At 54.6% G+C, this 20,607-nt stretch overlaps 2 protein-coding genes across 2 annotated transcripts in view; both read left to right on the forward strand.

The window, feature by feature from the left end:
* On the forward strand, window positions 1–9,211 carry LOC147528372 (uncharacterized). The gene is made up of 3 exons (XM_086615965.1): window positions 1–436; window positions 8,164–8,324; window positions 8,897–9,211. The coding sequence occupies exons 1-3, from the start codon at window positions 1–3 to the stop codon at window positions 9,209–9,211; spliced, it is 912 nt and encodes a 303-aa protein (XP_086472091.1).
* A 4,073-nt stretch (window positions 9,212–13,284) lies between these two features.
* The window catches only part of CFAP65 (cilia and flagella associated protein 65), a 32,506-nt gene continuing 25,183 nt past the window's right edge, over window positions 13,285–20,607 (forward strand). The window contains 8 exon segments of the mRNA XM_086616157.1: window positions 13,285–13,359; window positions 13,677–13,831; window positions 14,531–14,633; window positions 16,070–16,236; window positions 17,700–17,899; window positions 18,579–18,724; window positions 19,705–19,927; window positions 20,252–20,517. Of these exon segments, the coding sequence (XP_086472283.1) occupies window positions 13,285–13,359; window positions 13,677–13,831; window positions 14,531–14,633; window positions 16,070–16,236; window positions 17,700–17,899; window positions 18,579–18,724; window positions 19,705–19,927; window positions 20,252–20,517 (1,335 nt within the window).

Raw genomic sequence — 20,607 nt, forward strand, 5'->3', positions numbered from 1 at the left:
ATGCACAAGCCCATGGAGAAGTCCCAAAACTTCCGCATCGAGGCGCTCCTGGCTGAAGAGCCGGCGCGGAGCGCCTCCCCGCCGGGGCTGACCCCTGGGAGCCCCGCGGCAAGCCCCGGCCCCACCGGGAGCTCCGACACCCCCTCGCCGCGGGCACCCCCGGCCGCCGCGCCCCTCGCCCCGGCCAGCTTCGTCCCCAAACCCGGCTTGCTGCACCTCCCCGGCCCCGGGCTCGGCGCCCTGCCGGCCCTCTATCCGCCCGCCGTGTACCCGCTCCCGGCCCTGGGGGGCCAGCACCCCGCTTTCGCCTACACCGGCATCCCCCACCTGCCGCCGCCCGGCGCGGAGCACCTGAAGGCGGCCGTGGCCGGCTCCTTCCCGCTGGAGCACTGGATCCGAGCCGGGATGCTGGTGCCGAGACTCTCCGACTTCCACGGTGAGTGACCCGGGGACAGACCCTCCCGTCGGGTAGGACGCAGCTCTCATCCCCTTCCAGTTCCCAGGGACTCCGCCGACACAACAGGCTGCGGGTCCCCCCGGGGACGCGGGGGTTGAGTCTCTCCGAGGCCGCCACTTCGCGGTTCCCCGACGGTTCGGGTGGGGAGCCCGTCGGGCGCTTTGAGCCTTCGGGCTGATCCCAATGAGGGGCTCTTGCTGCGCCCAGACCCGCTCCCCAGCCAAGGCAGGTCTACGGGTCCCACGGGGAAAGAGGGGCAAGATCTTAGATCCAGAGACCTCCGAGGGCTGCGGAGCCCCGGAACCCGAGCTGAAGGGTGAAGTCTCGCCGTACCCCGGTCTGATGCTGCGGGATGGCCCAGGTGCCGGCAGAGCAGAGCCGCTCCCGGGCCGAGCCGTCTGGCTTCAGCTACCGGCCGCGCACGGCTGCCGCGCACTCGTTGGGCTCCCCCGCGGCGGGAGAGGAAACGAAAATAAAGAAACAGCGGCCGGAACCGGCACGAAGAAACGAATAAAACCCGCCAGGTGCGGTTGGGAACGAACCCGCTCGGGTCCCTGCGGCGGGGACTGCCGGCAGGGGCAGGGAGGGAGGCACGCTCCGATCCGGCGACGGGGCTCCCGGTCCCTGCCCGCCGCCGCTCTAGGCTCCTGCGGGGCGAGGATCGCTCTGGAGCCGGCTCCGTGGAGCTGGTGAGCCCGGTGCGGGAGGGAGCCTCAGGAACCGGGTAACCCAGCAGCGTGCTCGGCTCCAGCCCAGCCCCAGGCCCTCCTGGCATGCGAGGAGGGTGCCGGCTCCGTGCACAGCCCCTTGCACGGTGGGCATGGCCAGGGCTGCGGGCAGGCACCGAATCCTGCACTGCAGTACTGGGCCGCGGGTGTGGGGGGGTCCTGCCGGGCACCGGCACCGACTTCGGGCTCTTATCCCACCGAGGGCTGTCACTGGCACCCCTGGCAGTGTGACCTGGACCCTACTCTGTGCTAGGGATGACTGGCGGTCTGGTCGCCGTGAAGATGGGGCCAATGGGCAATAAACCGAGAGTGTCTTGTTAATAAACATCCGGCAGAGTATCCGGATTTATTAGCTGAGTTTAACATCTTAATAACCAGGGAGCTCATTTGAAAAAAAAAAAAAAAAAAAAAAAAAAAGAGAGAGAAAGAGAAAATATGGCTGGATAAGCTAGTTATTTAATAAACTGGCTGGATGAATAATAATGCAAAAACACAGAATTAACTTGAAACATCCCATTCATTGCTCCTTCCTCAAATTACATCTGAACAGGTTGAAGGCAAAGAGGCTGTTCCTCACCCCAGGGTGCTTTCCCTTTCCCTCGCTCTCTGCAGACTATAAGATAGACCCGACTATGAAGTGGTGGTGGCACCTAAGGGTGTAGAATCAGCCTCTGGTGCTATGGGCTGCGTGCACTCTTCAAGCATGATATCAAGAATAGGGGAAAAAAAATCTCTATATTTGCTGGTGGTAAAACACCTTCCTGCTCATCTGCAGAGGCCACATTGTCTTTGCCGGGTCTGGGTCTGTTACTGTATCTCAGCACCCAGGTAGCTTCATGGAGGGGTGTGTTTCACCAGAGTGGGATCACACCGCTGCATCTGCCCTGTGCCCTAGCTCAACTTCTGGCTGGGATAACGTAGAGATATTTGTGTCTCAACAGACACATCCCTCTCAAGTGCAGAATCAATTTCAGAGCTGTTTTTCTCCAAAAGCCTGTTGGAAGGAGACAAATCCCAAATCACGGGCATGAGAGCAGCTTGTGGAGGGAGTGTTGGGGCTGTGCTGTGATGTACGGGAACAGTGTGTCAATAGGTCTTGTGGGAGCACTAAGTGGGACTCCTGGGATAGCTCAGGAGAGGAAAAACAGTTTCTGACCAAAGCATCAGTGCACTGGGCCCTGGAGAGCCCAAAGCAGAGTAGAGGCAAAGGAGATGTGGAGGTGTAACAAGGATGTGGCAAAAGCTGCCAAAGCTGTAGATTTTTAAATCAGAGCTGAAAGGTGTTTTCTCCCCATTCTGGGGAGCCCTTTGCAGTGGGGATTGTCTCTCCCCAGAGTCTCCAGTTTAGTACTTCAGGAATTTTCCTGCTTTGAAGCTTTTCTTGCTCCAGTTTTCTCCCAAAATTTATCATGCCAGGCACAGCAAATCACTCTCCATTCACTTTGTTTGCCTGGTCTGCATGTAAGGAGAGACTGTAGGTCCCTTCCACCCTGCTCATTCCTCTGCTGCACAGCCCGGCTGCTTCCAAGTCCTCTGAGCTGGGTTTCCATGCTGACTGCTTTCAGGGTTTTCTTCCAAATGTCCTCCAGTCTCAAAGCACAGGGACCAAAATGGATGCAGAGCTTGAGCTGATGCCTCCTTGAAGCAGAAGTATGAATCTTTGTGTGTTGGCAGCTGCTCTACCTGCCTGTACCTCCCCATGGACATCACTTCTGACTTGGGGGACTTAATGCTCAGCTTGGGATCTATTCTCCTCACCATGCTTGTTCTCCCAGGAATCCTGCTCCCCTGGTCACTATCTCCTGTTATTTTCACTGCCATGTAGACTGTGTCATCAGACTCTATTCCTCGTCCATCTTCAGATCCTTGTTTCAGTCAATTGGGAACATTTGGGTTCTCAAGTGTGTCCTCAACCTTTCCTCTTGTGGGCTCACTGCAAGCTCCAAAAGCAGGTCTCTTTGCAGCATGTCTTGTCCCTGTAGTCACCAGGACTAGCCCCAGCTGCATGTTACGGCTGTGTCTGGGCTCATATTGCCTCAGTGTCCTGGCCAGGGTGTGAGGATGGGGACAGTGGTGTGGGTATGCAGGGACGGGAAGGGGCACCTGTGTCCTGCTGCAGGCATGCTGCCTGCCAGGCCCTTCTTCATTTCTCTGTGGAGGGTAGTAGGTTGGGTAGGAGCCCAGCACAGGGCTCCTGGGCTGCTGGTGATTCCTGGGAGCCCTGTCACATCACATAGAAAGATAAACAGACTTGCCTGGCTGAGGTTTCCAGAGTGACTGAGCACAAGTGTCCATGCTGCTGGTGCTGGTCATGTTGAGCTCTCCAGGTAGCATTGGGCAGATACTTGGGAGAAATGCATCTGAAAGCTTCCTGGGACATGTTCGGAGGCATCCTAGAGGGAAGTCACCCTTGTGATTTATTCATGGAAGATTCCAGGACTAAATCATCAATTCCTTCTTTAGCTGCCTATGTAGTGATGTTTCACAAGCACCATCTAGTTTGGTCTCCTGGGGACAGTCAGGGTGGGGGAAGGAGTGGGACAGCCCCTGAGCTGAAGCCTCAAGGTCCACAGGGATGTGTTGCACGCACTCACCCTGCTCTCACCTGAGTGTGTGGGAGGTGGGATGCTGGGGAGATGGTCTGAGGCAGCGGGTACCCTTAGGAACCTGGTCTGAGCTTGGATGCTGGGGTTGCTCGGAGAAGTGCTCTTGCCACGGTGCAAGCAGGTGCTGTGCCTTCCTCCCTAGCCGCCTCTGCAGAGCCACAGCCAGCAGCTGTCTGCTGCAATGCGGAGTGAGAGGGCTGGGCGGGAAGGCCTGAGCGCAGGAGCGGGTAGGGATGCTGCCCACCCAGGCTCTGCTGCTCCCAGCCTGAGTCCCTGTCCTAGGGCTTTGCTTTGAGCACCTCCTGAACCGCACACGGGGAGCACTTGGCAGCAGGTTGCCGTGCCTATCGGTATTTCTGGGAGCAGTGATTTATTTGCCCTGGCTAGCAGCATGGGAATTCAGTGCGGCAATGGGAGTCAAGTGCAGAGACCTGCCACAGGGGAGAGTTGTAGGAGTGGAGAGCGGTGACATACAGCTGCAGACTCTTGGGAAGAGCAAAGGATTCCCCACTGGGGACCTGGTGCTCAGGCAGCTTTTCCTGGGACATCACTTCTTCACATCACCAGCTCACAATGGCTTGGAGCCCAGGCCGGATCCTGCCCGCAGTGGTGGAGAGCTGGCTGATGGGCTGTGCTGGGCTATGGGAGTGGGCAAGATAAGTCATATCAAACTGCTTCAAAAGGCAGAGCCTTCCAAGGCTGGCCAGGTGCACAGTGGTCTGGCATCAGCAGGAAACACAGGCTGGAAAACAGCTGGCAAGCAGCAACCGGGGGTCAATAGCAGAGCAAGCAAGGGACTAGCAGAGGTAGCAAGTGCCCTTACACATGCTGCCCGACAGCCAATGGTCAGGGCTGCCAGCAGGCCAGGAGAAGCCTCTGGTGATGGCCTTGATGACAGTGAGACCACATCTCCCTCTCCTAGCCCTGACACCTGGAGAAACACCTCCAAAGCAGACAGGGTGCTAATTTCCTCTCCTTTATCTGCTAGCTCACAAAGTTAAGTGAACTATAGCTAAACAAACCAAATTAAAACCAAGTGAGTTAATATCAACCTAGGATTACCCTTGTTATCAAGTAGACGGAACTGTATCAAATAAACCAACAATTCTTTATAAGCTTTATCTAATTATCCAGAAGGCAGCTGCCTTGTAGAGCTCCTGGCCTCAGACTTGAAGGGCATTACCGGCTCCAGGTCAAGCAATTTATATACTGATATTACAGCCAAATGCTGGGCACCTTTGAGGGGGTCTGAGCCCTGCCAGGCTGAAGGCATGTAGAGGCGAGTTCTGATCTTGGATGTAGCAATGGAGAAGATGGCTGGGCAGATAGGAAATCCTTTGGCAAGCAAAGGTGCGATGCTGAGGCAGTCGCTGATCTTCTGGTAGGAGGTGGATAAGGTGGAGAGCCTTCCTGAAGGGTTGTTCTTTCTGTGGGATGGTCATTGTGATGGAGATGGGTTCATAGCTCAACTGGCAGGGACTGGGGGATGTGAGCCCTGGGGAATGCCATCTGTGCATCCCGTGGGAGAATGTTGTCCATGTTCATGTGACAGCCTGCCACAGGACAGGACAGGGGAGGACAGGACTCCAACAAGCCCATTGGCAGGACAGGCTGGTGCTACCAGCAGCCATAAGGCATCAGTTCCTCTTTACATGGGAAACTGGAACCTACCTCATACCCTCAGACTACATTTCCTCCGTCTCCTCCCTGTGCTCCTTCCCCAGTGAGAAATCACAGGCCCTCTTGCCCCCATACTGTCACCATGCAAAGGAGTCAGGGCCCTTCAGGGAAGCTGACAGCAGGTCTGAGGCCAGAGACATTGGAGCTTCCGGTCCATGCTGAGCTGCTCCTGCAGGTGGCTGAAGGTTGGGTGGACCTTAGAGCTGTGCCGGTTTGGGCTCACCCCATCTCATCTGCAGGCAAAATCTTGAACAAGTCACGGTGGGGAGCAGTGGTGATGGATAATAGTAGCTGCTGAAGGGTGTATTGTCAAAGGAGGCCCCAGGGTAGGTGTCTAGCCATACCTGTGTAGGCTAGACTTTGGACTGATGGTGCCTTGAACTGTCTGACAACACCTCAGAGGAGTTTGAGGGCTGGGTTTTTTTGTCAGCACTGGGGCAGGAGGCAGGACGGATTTCCAAGGAATTCAGGGTCTGTACCAGGTTTGCAATGGACACCACTGCACTGAGCCTGAATTGGAGGCACTGGGATGAAGAACCTGGGGCTGGCAGAGGGACCATGCTCCAGCAGTCGGTCCCCTGCATTGGCAGTTATTTGGGATATATACAGTTTGGATTTATTTGGCTTTTGGGCAAACTTTCTGTTCTTTTCCCTGCTAGACCAATCAGTCCTCAGCATCTTACCTGGGGAAGAGTGAGTCCCTTGGGCAGGTGTTGTTAAAGCAAGCTGCCTCCAGCCTCCTCCGAATCTGGACAGACTCAACCGCCCCCTGCTTTTGAAGTCAAGACTCGCTTCTGTGCCTCCCCTCTTCCCACATCTGTTTTTAGTCTAGCCACATCTGGCCTTGCAGGAGGAGGCAGAGAGGAGCCTTTTTGGGGTGGTCTGAAGAATTTCTGTGCTTCCCAGAGCCAGGATGCAGAGCCCTGGACTCTCTGCTTTGGGTGGAGAATTGAGGCTGGAGCATGATATTTTTTTTTGCCCCTGGCAAAACAGCCTTCAGCTCCAAAAAGCACAAAAGTCCTGGATTACTGGATGCTGGGATGTGAGCACACCCTCTTCCCTTCTCTTTCCCCAAAGCATCCTCTAGAGACCATGCCCAGAAAGAGGACCAGCTCAGAGGGATCCTTCCCTGACCCAGTACAGCCAGCTCATGCAGAGCAGCCCCTGCTCTGGGGAGGGACTGAGGCATGGAGTGTCCCAGTGCACTCTCCCGTCTCCAGCAGCAAAGAGGGGTTGGTGGGTGCCAGAGCCCCCGAGCTGGTGGACGCTGCCTGGGGCTGCCCTATGTTGCGCTTCCCACCGAGATGGACTGAAGAAATTTCCTCTCCAGTTCTTTCTGACACATCTCTGGCCTTCACCCCTGGGAGCTTCAAGGGGTGCTAGCATGGGCTGCCCCATCCTCGCAGATGCTGGTCCCCATGGCACCTCCTTTCCTTAGCAGACAGGAGCTTTCCAAAGTCTGTTTGGTCCCACGTCTCTGCCGAGAATTTGTACAGTCAGAGAGCATTCGTGGCCAGCCAGAGCCTGGGCAGCAGCTGAGCTCTGTGGAGCTGAGCCGTCTTTCATCCAACATTTGTATTCATCCCACCAATCCTTTGAGCCTCTCATTTGTTTTTAGCCTTGAATATGTTTTGTGTGCAAAATAATGCACCGTGTGTGTGTCAGAGCCATCGGCGCGGCGTGCCTCTATTTTGTCCCTAGTTTAAACGACCAGTGGCTGCAAGGTGGGTCCTAGTTTCTCCTGGCATGGTGGGGCTGCAGGCACAGGAGGGGTCGTGTCCATTTGGCTCCCACGAGGAGTTCTCAGAGCCCCAGCCCAGCCTGGGCTCTGCCTGTTTGACCCGTCCCACCCAGCATCCAGGTACTTGGGATCAAACCTGAATCGTGATCAGTTAATGCCCCCTTCATAAATTCCTGTCTCATGCGTCACCGCTGTGTTTGTGAAGGGCTCGGTGGACACCTCAGGAGATGGGCAGGTCGGGATCAAAGCTGGAATCTAAGGGAGATAACGCGGATGATGCCCCACGAAGTGCAAAGCGGGGCGAGCCGAGTGACCCTCACCAAGCAGGGCACATCTCTGTGGCCACGATGCTCCGTCTCACCCCCACAAGACACAGTAGCAGGGACGTGCCAAGGATCTTTCCCATTAATGCCCCCACTCACACCTCTCCGGCACTTTACTCCCAGCTGCAAACCTCTGGATTTGATTGCCGCTGCGGTGCTGGGAGAAGCAGTAAAAGCTGAACCCCAGGGTGACAATAAAGCCAGGGGAGAGGAGATAAGCGGGGATCAAACACGGTGCGGCAGCCACCCCACGCTGGACTCTCAAAGGTCCCTTTGTTCCCGCTGCCTCCTGATTCAGTGCCGCGCTGCCTTCAAGGGCCGTGGGAGAGATAGCGGGGCTCGCCGGCAGCCCTGCCGCCGCAGCCCCTGGCAGTTGGGCAGCCACCTGCGTGGCCTGGCAATAAAAAAGGAGGTTTAATTTCAGTCACAGGACTGATCCCAGTTGCACACCGAGGCCTGATAACGTATCTCGCTGGTTCCTATCAGCCAAGCAATAAAGCCATTATTGGGGTGGGAGATGATGGAAGAGACGCTTGCCTTTCTCCTCATCCTGGGCTTGCCGAGGGGATGTCCCCCGCAGTCCCCAGCCCTGTTGTCCTCTGACCCGCACCCGCTGTCTGCCCCGCAGCCACCCCGCAGTCTGGCTTGATGGGGAAGTGCCGTCGGCCCCGTACAGCCTTCACCAGCCAACAGCTCCTGGAGCTCGAGAACCAGTTCAAGCTCAACAAGTACCTGTCCAGACCCAAGCGCTTTGAGGTGGCCACGTCGCTAATGCTCACTGAGACACAGGTACCTTGGTCCTGGGGGGAATGGGGCAGAGCACCAGGCGGGGGGCTGTGCTGCGGGGCGGGAAGTCAAGGTCATGGGCAACGCTGATGCCCCTCATTTGGCTGCCATCAGTCCCGCACCCCACTGTCTCCATCAGCACCCCTTCCCAGGGCATCTCTGCAGAGACCTGCCTGGTGGGCTCCAGGCTCTTCCCTTGCAAATGGAACCCCAAAATACTGCTCCTTTTTTTACCCAGCACCCCCAACTTAGATTTCAGAGCCTTCCCATCCCTGCCCACACTGTGGGAGAGGGCTTTTTGTGGGGCTAAAACTCCTCTTTTAATGTCCCTGCGCACGTCCTTGCGCATCCTGGGGGATTGCTGGTCCCCTCTGACCCTGACCCCCACCACAGAGGCCTCCCAGCTACTCCTCTCCCCATGACATCCTGAGCCTCCTCACAGACCCACAGTACCATGGGATGCCTCACAACAAAAAGGCTTTTGGAGGAACCCTCCATGCAGGGGAGGCGAGGGGGTGAGTGGGGACGGGACGGGACAGGGGGACACACTTTCCCTGGGGGCTCTCCTTTGGCAGGTGAAGATCTGGTTCCAGAACCGCCGCATGAAGTGGAAACGGAGCCGCAAAGCCAAGGAGCAGGGAGCTCCGGCGGAGGCTGAGAAGCAACGAGGGCTCAGCAAAGCCTGTGAGAAGCTGCTGCCCGGCGAGCCCCGGGGACAGGCTGCCGAAAGCCCCGAGTTCATGGGCTGCAGCCCTGGTTCGGGCTTCCTGCACCACAGCACCGCTGAGCTGGGCTATGGGCCGGACTCCTCCTGCTCGGGGGGTGAGGAGGAAGAAGAAGAGGAGGATGAGATGGGAGCCGCAGAGAGGAAGATCGGCTCTGTGTTGTGAAAGGTGGCCCGAGTCGGCCGGGAACAGGGGCTGCAGTGTCAGGGGTCTCTTTGCTGGCAGACACAGACTGTGCCGGGGTGGAGCTGGGGGGTGGAGCTGGGGGGGGTTCTGCAGGACACCTGCTCCCCTTTAATTTATGTGTGTTTGGATCCTATTTAACTCATAATTATTCCTCTATGTGTATTTGGGGGAGTCCCCACCTTCCTCCCCTATAAAGCTGTTATCCGGATGCCTGTACTCTTCCTTAGGGGACGGGATGCTCTGTCCCCTCCTGCCACTTCACTGCCCTGCAGGGTCCCTGGGGAGCTGGGTGGGGACAGCAGACTGGCACAGCTGTTGGGGACAGACCCCAGACCCTTCCTGGGCTGTGCACTGCCCCTTCCCTGCATATACGACAGTGCTTGGAGCAAGCTCGTCGCTGAGCCCTGTGTGATGCCGGCTGTCCTTCCCCTTGGTGGCATGAAGGGCTGGGAAAGAGGATGCCGAGGGTGAATGCCAACCTGCCTTGTCTCTAGCCTGCATTCTGGGTGGGGTCTGCACATTGCTGGGCAAAATGGAGCTGCCTCATGAAGCCGAGCTGATTAATTGGCTAATACAGCAATGCTGTTTTCTGTCTTGCCATCAGCCTGGTTGCACTGGTGTGGCATTGCCCTGAAGTGAGGTGGGGATGGAACCTTCCTGGTGCTCAGGCTGTTTGTGAGGGCTTAATGCTGTGATGAGCCCCCTTTTCCCCTGGTGATACCTAAACTCCACTCAGCCTCTTTTTGGGCTCATTCCATGATTCTGCCCTGTCCTCAGGGTGCCAGAGGGTCCTGGCAGACCCTATAGACCTCCCTGTACACTTTCTGGGCCTCCCCTTGGGGATGCTGAGCTGGCCATGCAGGCAGAGGGACTGGTCCTGCAACGCCCAGCCCCCCCACCCCCCTAGCCTAGGGGGCAGCCCTGCTTCACCCCAGTGCACGAAGAGCTGCAGGAACGGGGCAGGCTGGCCTGCGATGCCCCATCCCCAGGCAGCCCATCATGTCTCTACTGCTGCCCCACGTTCTGCTGTCCCCTCCTCTCTTCTCCCTGTTCTTGCCCGGGGGTGACAGGGAGGGCTGGCTGCCCCCAGGACCTGCTGGGGGTGTGGGAGCTGCTGAGGGGCTGCAGCCCCTCAGGAGCCCCGGGTAACCTCTGGCAGCTGATCAGTGAGGAATGGGAGAGGTAAGCTTTGGTGAGGGGCTGTCATACCTCATAGGGCTGGGTAATGCCTGGTTGATGCTGCTGTGGGGCTGGGGATCAGCACCGTCGGCTGCAGGACAGATGCGATACTTTTGGGACAGAGGAATGGACAGGGAATGCAAATGATGAGAGAGAAAAGCATGGGAATGTATGGATGGATTGAAGGATGGATGGATGGACGGACGGATGGACGGACGGATGGGTAACAGTCCTGTGTGAGGTGACAGTGACCCGCAGTGGCTGCTGGCAGCTCAGCAGCTTCCCCCTGGGTGCGTGGCATCCTCGGTGCACAGGTCCCCTGTCCCCAGACAACCCAGCTCAGGGCACAGCAGAGTCCCGCTGCCCACGCAGAAGGTGTCCGGATCCCTGGCACTGCCCAGGGGGAATCTCTGGTCCTGGGGAGTGTGCAGCCCTTGCTCCAAGGGGGCAGATGTGAGCCAGGGTAGGGGCCAGGTGCCAGGAGCCTGCGCTGGTTGGTGTGACACAGAGCAGGAGAAGAATAAATGAGGGGAAGTGGGGAAGAAAGACAGGGAAAGGAAGGAGGAGACGTGGGGGGAGTGGGAAAGGATGGTACCCAATTCCCGGCCATTATGCTGTGGAGACAGTGGGGCAGGAGAAACCCATTGCCCCAGGGGAGCTGTGTTCTACCCAGCAGGCACACAGAACTGAGCACTGAGATGGTGGCAGGTGCCAGACCATGGCTGCAAGACCCTCAGTGCCAAAGACTTCTACCACCCTATGTTCAACCTGATCGTCTGGCAGTGGGAGAGCATGGAGAGGACCACAGGCTGGAGCTGAGCACACTGGGGTGGGAGTGAGAGGGGGGAGACAGGGACAGCAGCGGCAGAGATGAAAAGGAGAGACTGAAAGCAACAAAAAAAAGAGTGCCAGGAAGGAGGAGGGGAGCTGAAGGGATGTCACAGACTTAAAACGTTCACCTTGATGGGCCGTGACAGGTTTAATTTCCAGAGTACAACCATTAAAGTGATGGATGGGAGGCGTTCATCTCGCACTTGGTGCACACGGGCCCGCCGTGGCTGCGGGAGGGTTTGTTTTGTTGCTGTTATTTATGAGGTTGCTTCTGCAGGAGCCAGGCACTTGTCCAGTGCTGGGGGAACAGAGGAGGGGACACGACTGATGCTGGGGGAGTTGGGGTGCTGATTTACGGCTGCTTAGCCAGATGACTCATGTTGTAAACATCGACAAATGCCATTAAAGCTGCATCTCCTTCCTGCCTCTGCCCTGGCACCCTCCCTGTGCTGCGGGACGTGGCCAGCCCCGCTCTCTGCTGTGCTGCTTCCTGTGCGTCCCGGAGAGGCTGTCTGGCCCTCCCCAGCAGGAACACATGGGTTCCCCCCCTCCCCGAGGGACATCCAGAGCACTGGGAAGATGCAGGAGTGTCCCATGGTGGTGATGGTGCCCCCCGGGAATGATGCCTGGGATACCTGATGGGCTTGTGCAGCCAGAGCTCCCCGGCCTGTGTCCCTCTGCCCCTTTGCCAGTCTTGGCTCCATAACTCCTTTGGCAACAGTCAGAACTTGTTACCTGTGCCACCAATGCTCCAAGGAGCTCAGGGTGACCCAACCCCATTACGATGCCACCCCATTCCTATGCCAGCACTCTCCAGCCTGCTGCACCCCATGGCCCCTTGCCTCCCTGGCATCCCCACCTCTTAGCCCCACAGCATCCTCACCCACTCATCACACGCACCCACGTACCTCACGGCACCCCCTTTGCTAACTCAGCTTTGTGCCAGTCTCCCTCCCCTGCACCCCTCCTCATCACCCCTTGTCCCTGAGCTCTCTGCTGCACACCCGCACCCCTCCATCTGTGACCTGTCCCCCTCCATCTCCCTGCTCCTGAGGTCTCCCATCTCCCCCTGGTCCCCATCGACCCCTGCACTCCTTGCTCCCTCCCATCTCCCCCGGGTACCCTTCCATCTGCCCCGCACCCCCTCAGCTCCCCCATCTGCCCTCTGCACCCCTGAGAACTCCCCACTTGCCCCCCGCACCCCTCTATCTGCCCTCTGAGCCCCCTCACCTGCCCCCTTGCCCCCGCCCGCTCCCTGCCCCGGCCCCCCCGCCGCCTCCCCGCTCTGCGCGTCCCTGCGCTGACCCCTGGCGGCCATCGCCGGCAGCCATCGCCGCGCCCCGTGCGCGGATTGACCCGAGGCGGCCGCCGTCGTTTCTCCGGGAGACGGCGCAGCCACGTCCCGTCTCCATAGCAACACGGGCCGGGGCCTCGTGGCGCTGAGCGGCCGCGGCCGGGGCCGGCCGGGCCCTGAGGTGTCCCGGGCCGGGCTGGGCTGTGGGGCCAGGCAGTGCCACAGGGAGCCGGGCTGGCCGTGGGGGCCCGGGGCGGCGGCGGCAGAGGGCCCGGTCTCTGCTCCGAGGGCCAAGCAGGGTTAGAAATGGAACAGGGAGCAGGGCCGTGCCACAGCAAGAGTTCCCTATAAAGGGGTTTAGGGGGTCAGGCAAGGGTATAGGGCAGGGCTTTGCTATACTGGGCTCTGTGGGCTGTAGTGGTCTGGGCAGGGCTGTGCTATACAGGGCCAAGGAGAGCTCTGCCACAGGGGGCTGAGCTGTGAGTGAGGTGGGAGTCACGGTCTGTGCCAAGGGCACTGCTGAGCACAGGGCCGTGGCAGCCTGGGCACAACGTGGTCTATGGAGAGGGCTGGACTCAGCTGGTGAAATTGGGATGCTATTGGGGACACTGCAGCCCCTGCGGGGAGGTGTGGCACCCTGAGCCCGGGGAGGGGTCGTTGGGTCTCTGGGAGCAGCCAGGTCTTGGCAGCAAAGACCGTCTGGGTGCAGCAGAAGTGTGCGTGAGGACTTTTTCCTCTTTTTTTTCAGATGCTTGCTCAGGTGCATGGTGAGCCCCAAAACTCTGACTCTTTTCGGAAGCTGTGCCATGGCAGCACCAGAAAGGTGAGTGGAGGACCAAAGGGTGCTATTGTTGTGGGTGGATTTACTGACAGGGCAGGGAAAGGAGAAAAACAAGGAAACCTTTAGCCTTTGCTTCCCTTGTTCACGACATCCTGTAATATCTGTTGTTTGGGCTGTGGCCAGGAGATGTCCCCTCTGGGCTCCTGGAGCGGGGCTTTTTGTGACTCCTGAAGCTTTGCCGCAGGGTGGCTCCTCCCGTCCTTTGCCAGAGTCAGAGACTTTTAGCATAGAGAAACAGTTGTTTGAGTGATTTCTCCTCCCTTCACCAACTGCTAATGTTCCCATTGCAACTCCCTAAGCTGTCTGCAAGAAAGACAAAGAAGAAGAAAAGCATATTCTGGGGCATTGAGGTGGCTGAAACACTCAGATGGCACGGCTGGGAACTTGGAAAAGAGATGATCAAACATCTGATCTTGAAAAATGTTCATGAGAAAACCCAGAAGCTAAGCTACAGGTGCGTGGGAAGTTTCTTTCTTCTTTGTACTCCTCAGGCTCTCATTGCATCTTCATGCCTCCTGCTGTATCAGTCACGTTAGCACCTTTCCTTGGGTTCATCTGCCCCCTCTCCCCTTGGGCTGAGTGCTGGAGACAGCACACACACACTTATGTAGCAGGACAGAAACCTGCTAATTCAGATTCACAGCCCTTGTTCCTGGCAGGAGTATTTTAAATGAAGTGCTTTTTTTTTTTTTTTTAAATTCTGTTTTGCTGATACTTCTGTCTGTGAAGCATTTCCAGTCTAGTGAGATTTTAATTGTGGATGTATGCCAGCCAGTCACTAGTGTGTCTAGTGCTCCCGGGAGTCCCACTGGATGTTGAGCCACTCCAGCTCTCCCTGTGACCCTCCCCGCTCTGAAACTCAAACGTTTCAGCCAAATGTGTTTTGCTCACGCCGCATGGCCTGGGAATGTAAAATATTGCTCAAGGTAGGGGTAGGTAGGTAGGTAGGTAGGTAGAGCTGGGAATGGGTTTCCAGGACATTTGGGTGCTGCCCCTGTTTCTGCTGATGTGCTACCAAGGTACCCCTGGGGTTAGGTGTGTAAAGTGCTTCGAATTGTGGGATCTGGAGGTTTTAATTTTTTCTCTGTTCTGCTAACTTAACAACAGCTGTACACCCTCAGACAAAATCTCTTGTTTTGATTTCATTATCTAGATGTCCGTCCACGCGATTCTTCTTCACTGTTTTTCCACAGCCGATCACTCTGAGTCCTGGTATGTCCTTAACCCTGCCCATCGTTTTCCGGCCCACTGAAAAGGTAAAGTGGCAACATCAAAACTGCTGCTGGTGCTCAGGCTGGCTCCTGGTGAAGCGATGGGCCTCTGCCTCTGTTGTCCTTTCTGAGCTGTTTTCATTTGAATCAATCCATCCTTAGGGATGTTTCTAGCATAGAAAGACTGAGCAGTGTGACCTTCCTGCTGTCCCCACATCTTCATCACCTGAGGGAGCCCTAACCCCTGACTTCTCTGCAGAGTTTGCCAATAGCTGTGGGGGATCCTCACAAAAGGCATTACTAGTTTTCCACATGCTGCTTCTGGCCATGAAATCAGTAATGTAAGGTGCTTGAACTGTCTACACCTGGTTTGATTCCAGGAAGCCTCAGCTGGGTGGTTTTAGTGCATGACCTTGGCTTGAGGGACTCACTCTGATTTTTTACAGGAGACCCCGAAGCCTGTACATTGAAGGACTACTGATTTTCTATAAGGGATATGTCAAGGGCCTCCCTGCTTTTGGATGGAGTGGGTTTCTTTAAGCTTTATTTTTAACAGCAATGATTCTTTTCACCCAGCCCCTTTTCTTCATTTTCACCTTGTTCCTGGTGTCTGTCTTGGCTCTGAGTGTTGATCTCTGGCTCTTGTCCACAGCTATATGTCTTTGATGTGCATCTCAGTCCTAGCCACAGAGCGTGATCTTTGGGTGGATTCCCAGTACCCTGCTCTCTTAGTATCATGGTTTTCTGGTGACTGTTCAGTGTTCCCTTTATGGAATAAGCTGCTGGCCTTGTTCCATTTTCAGCAAATAGTTTGTCTGCGCCACATGAATTGCTAGAGCAGAAGGCTCCCTTTCTTAAAGAGAGCAAGGACTGTGTGTGCTGCAGTGCCCAAGGTCTCTCCTTACCTATATAAGTGGTACTCAGGAGAGGTGATGATTGGGAAGCATGGAAGACAGGTATCTTGCAATTCTTTCTATCTTGGCTGGTTAGCAGATGTCCTGGGACTATTTCTACAGGGTGCTGTCAACGCTGCATCTTTAAGTCGTGTGTTATCCGCTCAGGCCTCTAAATGACAAAACACTTGAATATTTCTGTGCCTGTGGAGCTCAAGGAGAGGTTATATGTGCTTCAGTTAAGCTGAATTGGGATCTTGAAAACACTGAAAGAAATCCATTGGCATTGAAACAAACCAGGTGACACAAATGTGGTCTTCAACTGCTCTCTCTGAGGGTGTTTGTATGGTCCCTGACAAGAGTGAGGAGCATGCCTGAGTGCCTTACTCACTGCCTTACTCAGCCTTTTCTGAGTGTTTTGTGTGCTCTCTGTCCTGCACAGAGGCCTTGCTTGGTGCTTCTGTCGCTGCTGCTGTTTTTTCCCAGCACTCTCGCAGAGATGAAGGTGATGGATGTTCATAGGTGGAGCTGCAGTACCTGCAAGATGGAGCCCAGCTAACTGCTGTCTCCCCTTGCTTTTCTGTGCAGAGGGAGTATGAAGACAGCATCTGTTTTAAGAAGGCTGAGGGTGAGTTCTCTGTCACCCTGCGTGCTGCACTTCCACGCCTCTGTCTGTCCTTCCCAGCTACTGTCCAGCTGCCCATCTGTGCTGTCCACGATGTCACAGAGACAACATTCCCTGTGCGCAACGTCGGGTGAGTAAGATATGGCTGGGTAGACTCTCTTTCTATTTTGTCAGGTATTTTGGTACCCTCTTGGACTCTTCAACGAATGCAGCTCATTTCAGTTGTTGTCAGGTCCGCTGGCTGCCTTAACAGGCAGCAGACCTCTGCCTCCTCTGAAGTAACAGCAGTGAAGGCAGCAGAAATGGTAGTACAGGTCAGATCTCACTATGGGCATGCTTTGGCACCTCACATCTCTCTGATTCCAGCGTACGCTGAGAACTATTCGCGTCCAGGAAGTAGTTGAGGACCAGCATGGTGTCCCACTGAGAACATCCCACATCCACAGGAGGGGCCTGGGCTTCTCATTAATCAAAGGCAGCCTGACCAGAGCGAGCAGGGAGGGATGAGCTGGAAACATTTTAGTCTTTCTGTGACTTGGCCTCTCTTGCCCTGGAACAGGAATGCTGTAGGGATGGCAGTGGAGTTGCCAATGCTTGAGCTGACCTTTCGGATTTAGAGGCAGGCAATACAGAAGTTGGAGAGTCTCTCTAATGCCTGCTCTTAGGTTCATGGAGCTGCCCAAAGCAGTGGCAGTACTCCGTGGCTTGGAGTCATCATTTATGAGGAGAGATACTCCCAGTTACCAAAGAGTGCCCTATTTTAATAAAGGAAGGACAGTAATTCAGGCAGTATTGTAGAAAGGAGTGAAGTGAAGAAGTTCCCAGGCAAGGAGGAAGCATACTTCCAAACGTTTACAGTGAGAGCAAAATAACCTTTACTGGTTGGAAAACGACCTGTGCTCCCTGAAGCAGTCAGCTGATGTGATAGGAGGGTGAGAAGGACAGAGGGCACATATACCTTAAGCAGGGCAAAGTATCAGCCAGAAACCGTTTCAAGTGATTCATTCTGCCCTTAGAGAAATCATTTGTGCTGACTGAGAGGTCCAGGGTGGTGGAGAATATGGATGATAAGTAACACACAGCTTGGAATCAATAAAATATGAAAAGCTGATGGTGTGTCATGTTCTTTGCACAAATCAAACGAGCAAAGGGAGTTCTGGAGAGTTGAATGAGGTATTAGGAAAACAGTCAAGTCCCTCTTCCCACCTGGGCATATAACAGAAGAACAAATGTTCATTTAGAATTAAGTAGCAGCAAATTTAGATACCGGAAAAGCAAATACTTCATTCTGGAGCTGATTTGTTTGCTACCACATGATGAAGCTCAGAAATTTTATGGCCATTAATAAAGTTCTTAGGTGTGATAGCTAAGATTCATTGAAGTGTGAACAGAGTGTTTGCAGAGACTAGAGACTAATTTCTTCCCAGCATCACGTATTTGGCCAGATGCTTTAGGGATTCTGCTGTTCAACATCAGCTGCTTCACATCCTACCTGAATTGGGATTTCCATTGGAAAAGGTCCATCCTATGTGCGATTGCACAGGCAGCAAGGATCCATTTGTCGTCTACTTAAAACGTATTTCTATTTCCTAGTGATCTTGTTACTATGTTTGCCTGGGAGACACCAAGCCCTTTCTATATGATTCCTGACTGTGGCACGCTGAAGCCAGGTGCTGAGTGTATGGTGAAGGTGGTCTTCCAACCCAAGGTGGCTGTGTCGTATGATGTGGCAGCAACATGCTGGTTTGGAGGGGAAGAGAAACAAAAGAAGACTATCCAGCTAAAAGCCCTGGGTGAGTCTTTCTTTCATTTGAAACACTCAAAGAAGTGTGTTTCATCCCTAACTGTGGAATAGTACCCCACAGGGATACATGGAGGTGCTGTGCTCTGAGGCTGTGCCACAGTTGGCCCAACACGCTGATGAGCAACTGAAGCCCATGGTTTGAAAGTGGCCTGTGAAATTCTCTAATGTACTTTTGCCAATTTGGAAGTGTGATCTGAAGAGACACAGGGTTCAATATGCCCTGGGGCATGCTTTGGCCAAACTAGCATTTCTGAAGCCTGCAGAAGTTGACAGAAGAGAAGAAATGAGATGAGTTCATTGGCACCATGCAAAAACCTCCAGAAACTCATGGTCTTGTCTGCACTCAGTCTCTCCTGTCTGTCCCTGCTAGACAGAGAGCCAGAGGGAAATTTCTAAAGCTTTCTGGATGCAAGCTAGAACAAACAATGGTTTCATTAGCAAGTCCTTGCCTGAAGTGCCTTCTATGGCTACCGACAAAAGATGTGACTGAGTTTAGTAAATAAGGGCTGGAAGGGAGCTTATTTGGTTCAAATTGAGGCCAGCTTTGAAGGTAGATCCAATTTCAGTTATCTGAGGTTGTTCAGAGGCTTGTCCAGTTGAGCATTGAATATCCAAGGATGGAGATTCCACCCCTCTTTCTTAACCAAGTATATTATTCCCTTTAACAGCCAAATACCCCTACCTGCGAGTGAGTGTGACAGGGGAAGAGTATGAAGGTGCACAGCCTGGAAAGTTTCGGGATGTACTGTGCTTTGGATCAGTGCCAGCGGGGACAACTGTGGAGAAGCATGTAGAAATCTTCAACATGTCTGTGGTATGTGGAGAAGGAGACTACCTCTTGGGAGAAGTTGGCATGCTGGCACGTTTCCCTGGAATATGCGGTCTTGAGTATCTCCCTTAATGCTATGAAAATAACCCAAGTGGGAATATGAATAAAACAGAGATTAGGAGCCTTCCTCTACCAACCAAGCCATTCATCTTTGCCTCCTGCCTTCCAGCTACGATGCTGGCAACTCATCCATTTGCAGCATGGGATGGCAGTTCCTGCCTTCTTCCCACTGCACTGACGGATTTTCTGCTGTCCTCAGTGAACTGTAACTTGGTGAATTGCTCTCAACGTCAAGTGGGCTGCATTTGAGCTCCTTGTTCTCTGCGACAGCTCAGCCCCGTTAAAAGTTGGATGTACTCAGAGCTTGCTGACATGGATGACAGCAGTGCTGGCTCATCCACAGGCTGTGAAACTCGGGAGTGGCAAAGACATACTCATTTGTAGTATTGTTGTTATTCACACTGCAATGGTGCTCAGCATCCTCAGGCAAGAACCAGTCCCTTCTTTGAAGGGCTTGAGGAAGGCATCAGAGCACCAGTCTTATTTTTTTGTGAAAAGAAAATCCCCAGATAAGGTGGAACCATGGGTGGAGAAAAATAAATTATCTGCCTGCCTGTCCTCCTGGTCACAGCAGTCACTTAGACTACTTTGGCCCTTGGGGACACCTTGAGCCATCCTCTCCCCTACCAGGAGGGACACTCCGACCCCAAAGATCACCAAGACATTTTGCTGCAGCCTACTGACTTCTAAGCATATGGTGGGAGCTCGCTGTCAGCAGTGCCTCAGCAGGACAGGGTGGCAGAGGTTTGCCCAGTGTTTCTGTGCTGGGCTGCAGTAGCCTTGGTGTTCTGGGTGGTGCTCAGCTCTGCTGAAAGCTGCAGTTCTTCACTGATGTGTGTCCTGCATTCAGAGCTATCCTGGCTCCTGTTGGCTCCCTCGTTAACCTATTCCTTTTCTGCTTGCAGGTGGATGCGCCATGTAGGATAGAAAGAGCAATGGATACTCTGCTTCGAGATCATGTTTTCTCCTGTGATATGTCCTGTGGTGTTGTCCCCGCCAATGGGAAGCTGGTCTTGTGCATACGATTTCAGCCTCAGATTGTAGGAGAGCACAGTACCGACTATTTCACTATCAAATCTGCTGGATGCCTCCTACAGACTGTCCTGAAGGTGGTTGGCTCATGTAAAGGTACCTGAGTGAAAGCCTTCCCTGGTTCTCTCTGTAGGGGAAGGGCTAGTGCTTGGGGAAGGACTAGGGACTGTCACAGCCCTCAGACATAGACTTACCTTCTGCTGGGATCCAAGCTGTCTCTGGTGCACCGTTTGGGGTTTATACTTGTCTTAGATGTGAGACTGTTGGAAGTGAGTGTCCAGCTGTTTGCTAGGACTGGTGGGTTTGCTGACAAGGTGATTCCAGTTTGGGAAGATCAGTTAAGTGCAGCAGTGGCTTGTGACATGTTGACAGAAACAGCTATGACAGATCCAGGATCTGTCTTGCATGTTGTTGTGCTAGGTCCTTCGGTGTCCCTGCACCAATACTCTGTGGACTTCAACTGTATCAATCTTGGGGAAAGTTTGATGCAAACACTGAAAATCAGCAACAGCTCAGATGTCCCAGCCTATTACCAGTTTGATATTGATGGCAGAGGGAGTGTGTTCTCCTTGGATCGCCCCTGTGGAGTGTTGGAGGGCACAACAACACTAGCGCTGAAGGTGACCTTTGGACCTACTCACCCCATCAGCTATCACCGCAGAGTTGTGTGCCTTGTCCATCATCAGGTACGAGAGGCAAAGGGCGGTTTCATTGCTGTCATAGCTCAGAGGGATCTTCCAATGTAACCCACCAGGTCTGATCTTTCTCACTTAGTA

The sequence above is a fragment of the Tauraco erythrolophus genome, chromosome 8, assembly GCF_009769465.1.
Source record: "Tauraco erythrolophus isolate bTauEry1 chromosome 8, bTauEry1.pri, whole genome shotgun sequence".
NCBI lineage: Eukaryota > Metazoa > Chordata > Aves > Musophagiformes > Musophagidae > Tauraco > Tauraco erythrolophus.

Coding starts and splice junctions, on each gene's coding strand:
- LOC147528372 (XM_086615965.1), top strand. CDS start 1: ATGCACAAGCCCATGGAGAAGTCCCAAAACTTCCGCATCGAGGCGCTC. Junction 437..8,163: donor GAGACTCTCCGACTTCCACG/GTGAGTGACCCG, acceptor TCTGCCCCGCAG/CCACCCCGCAGTCTGGCTTG. Junction 8,325..8,896: donor TAATGCTCACTGAGACACAG/GTACCTTGGTCC, acceptor CTCCTTTGGCAG/GTGAAGATCTGGTTCCAGAA.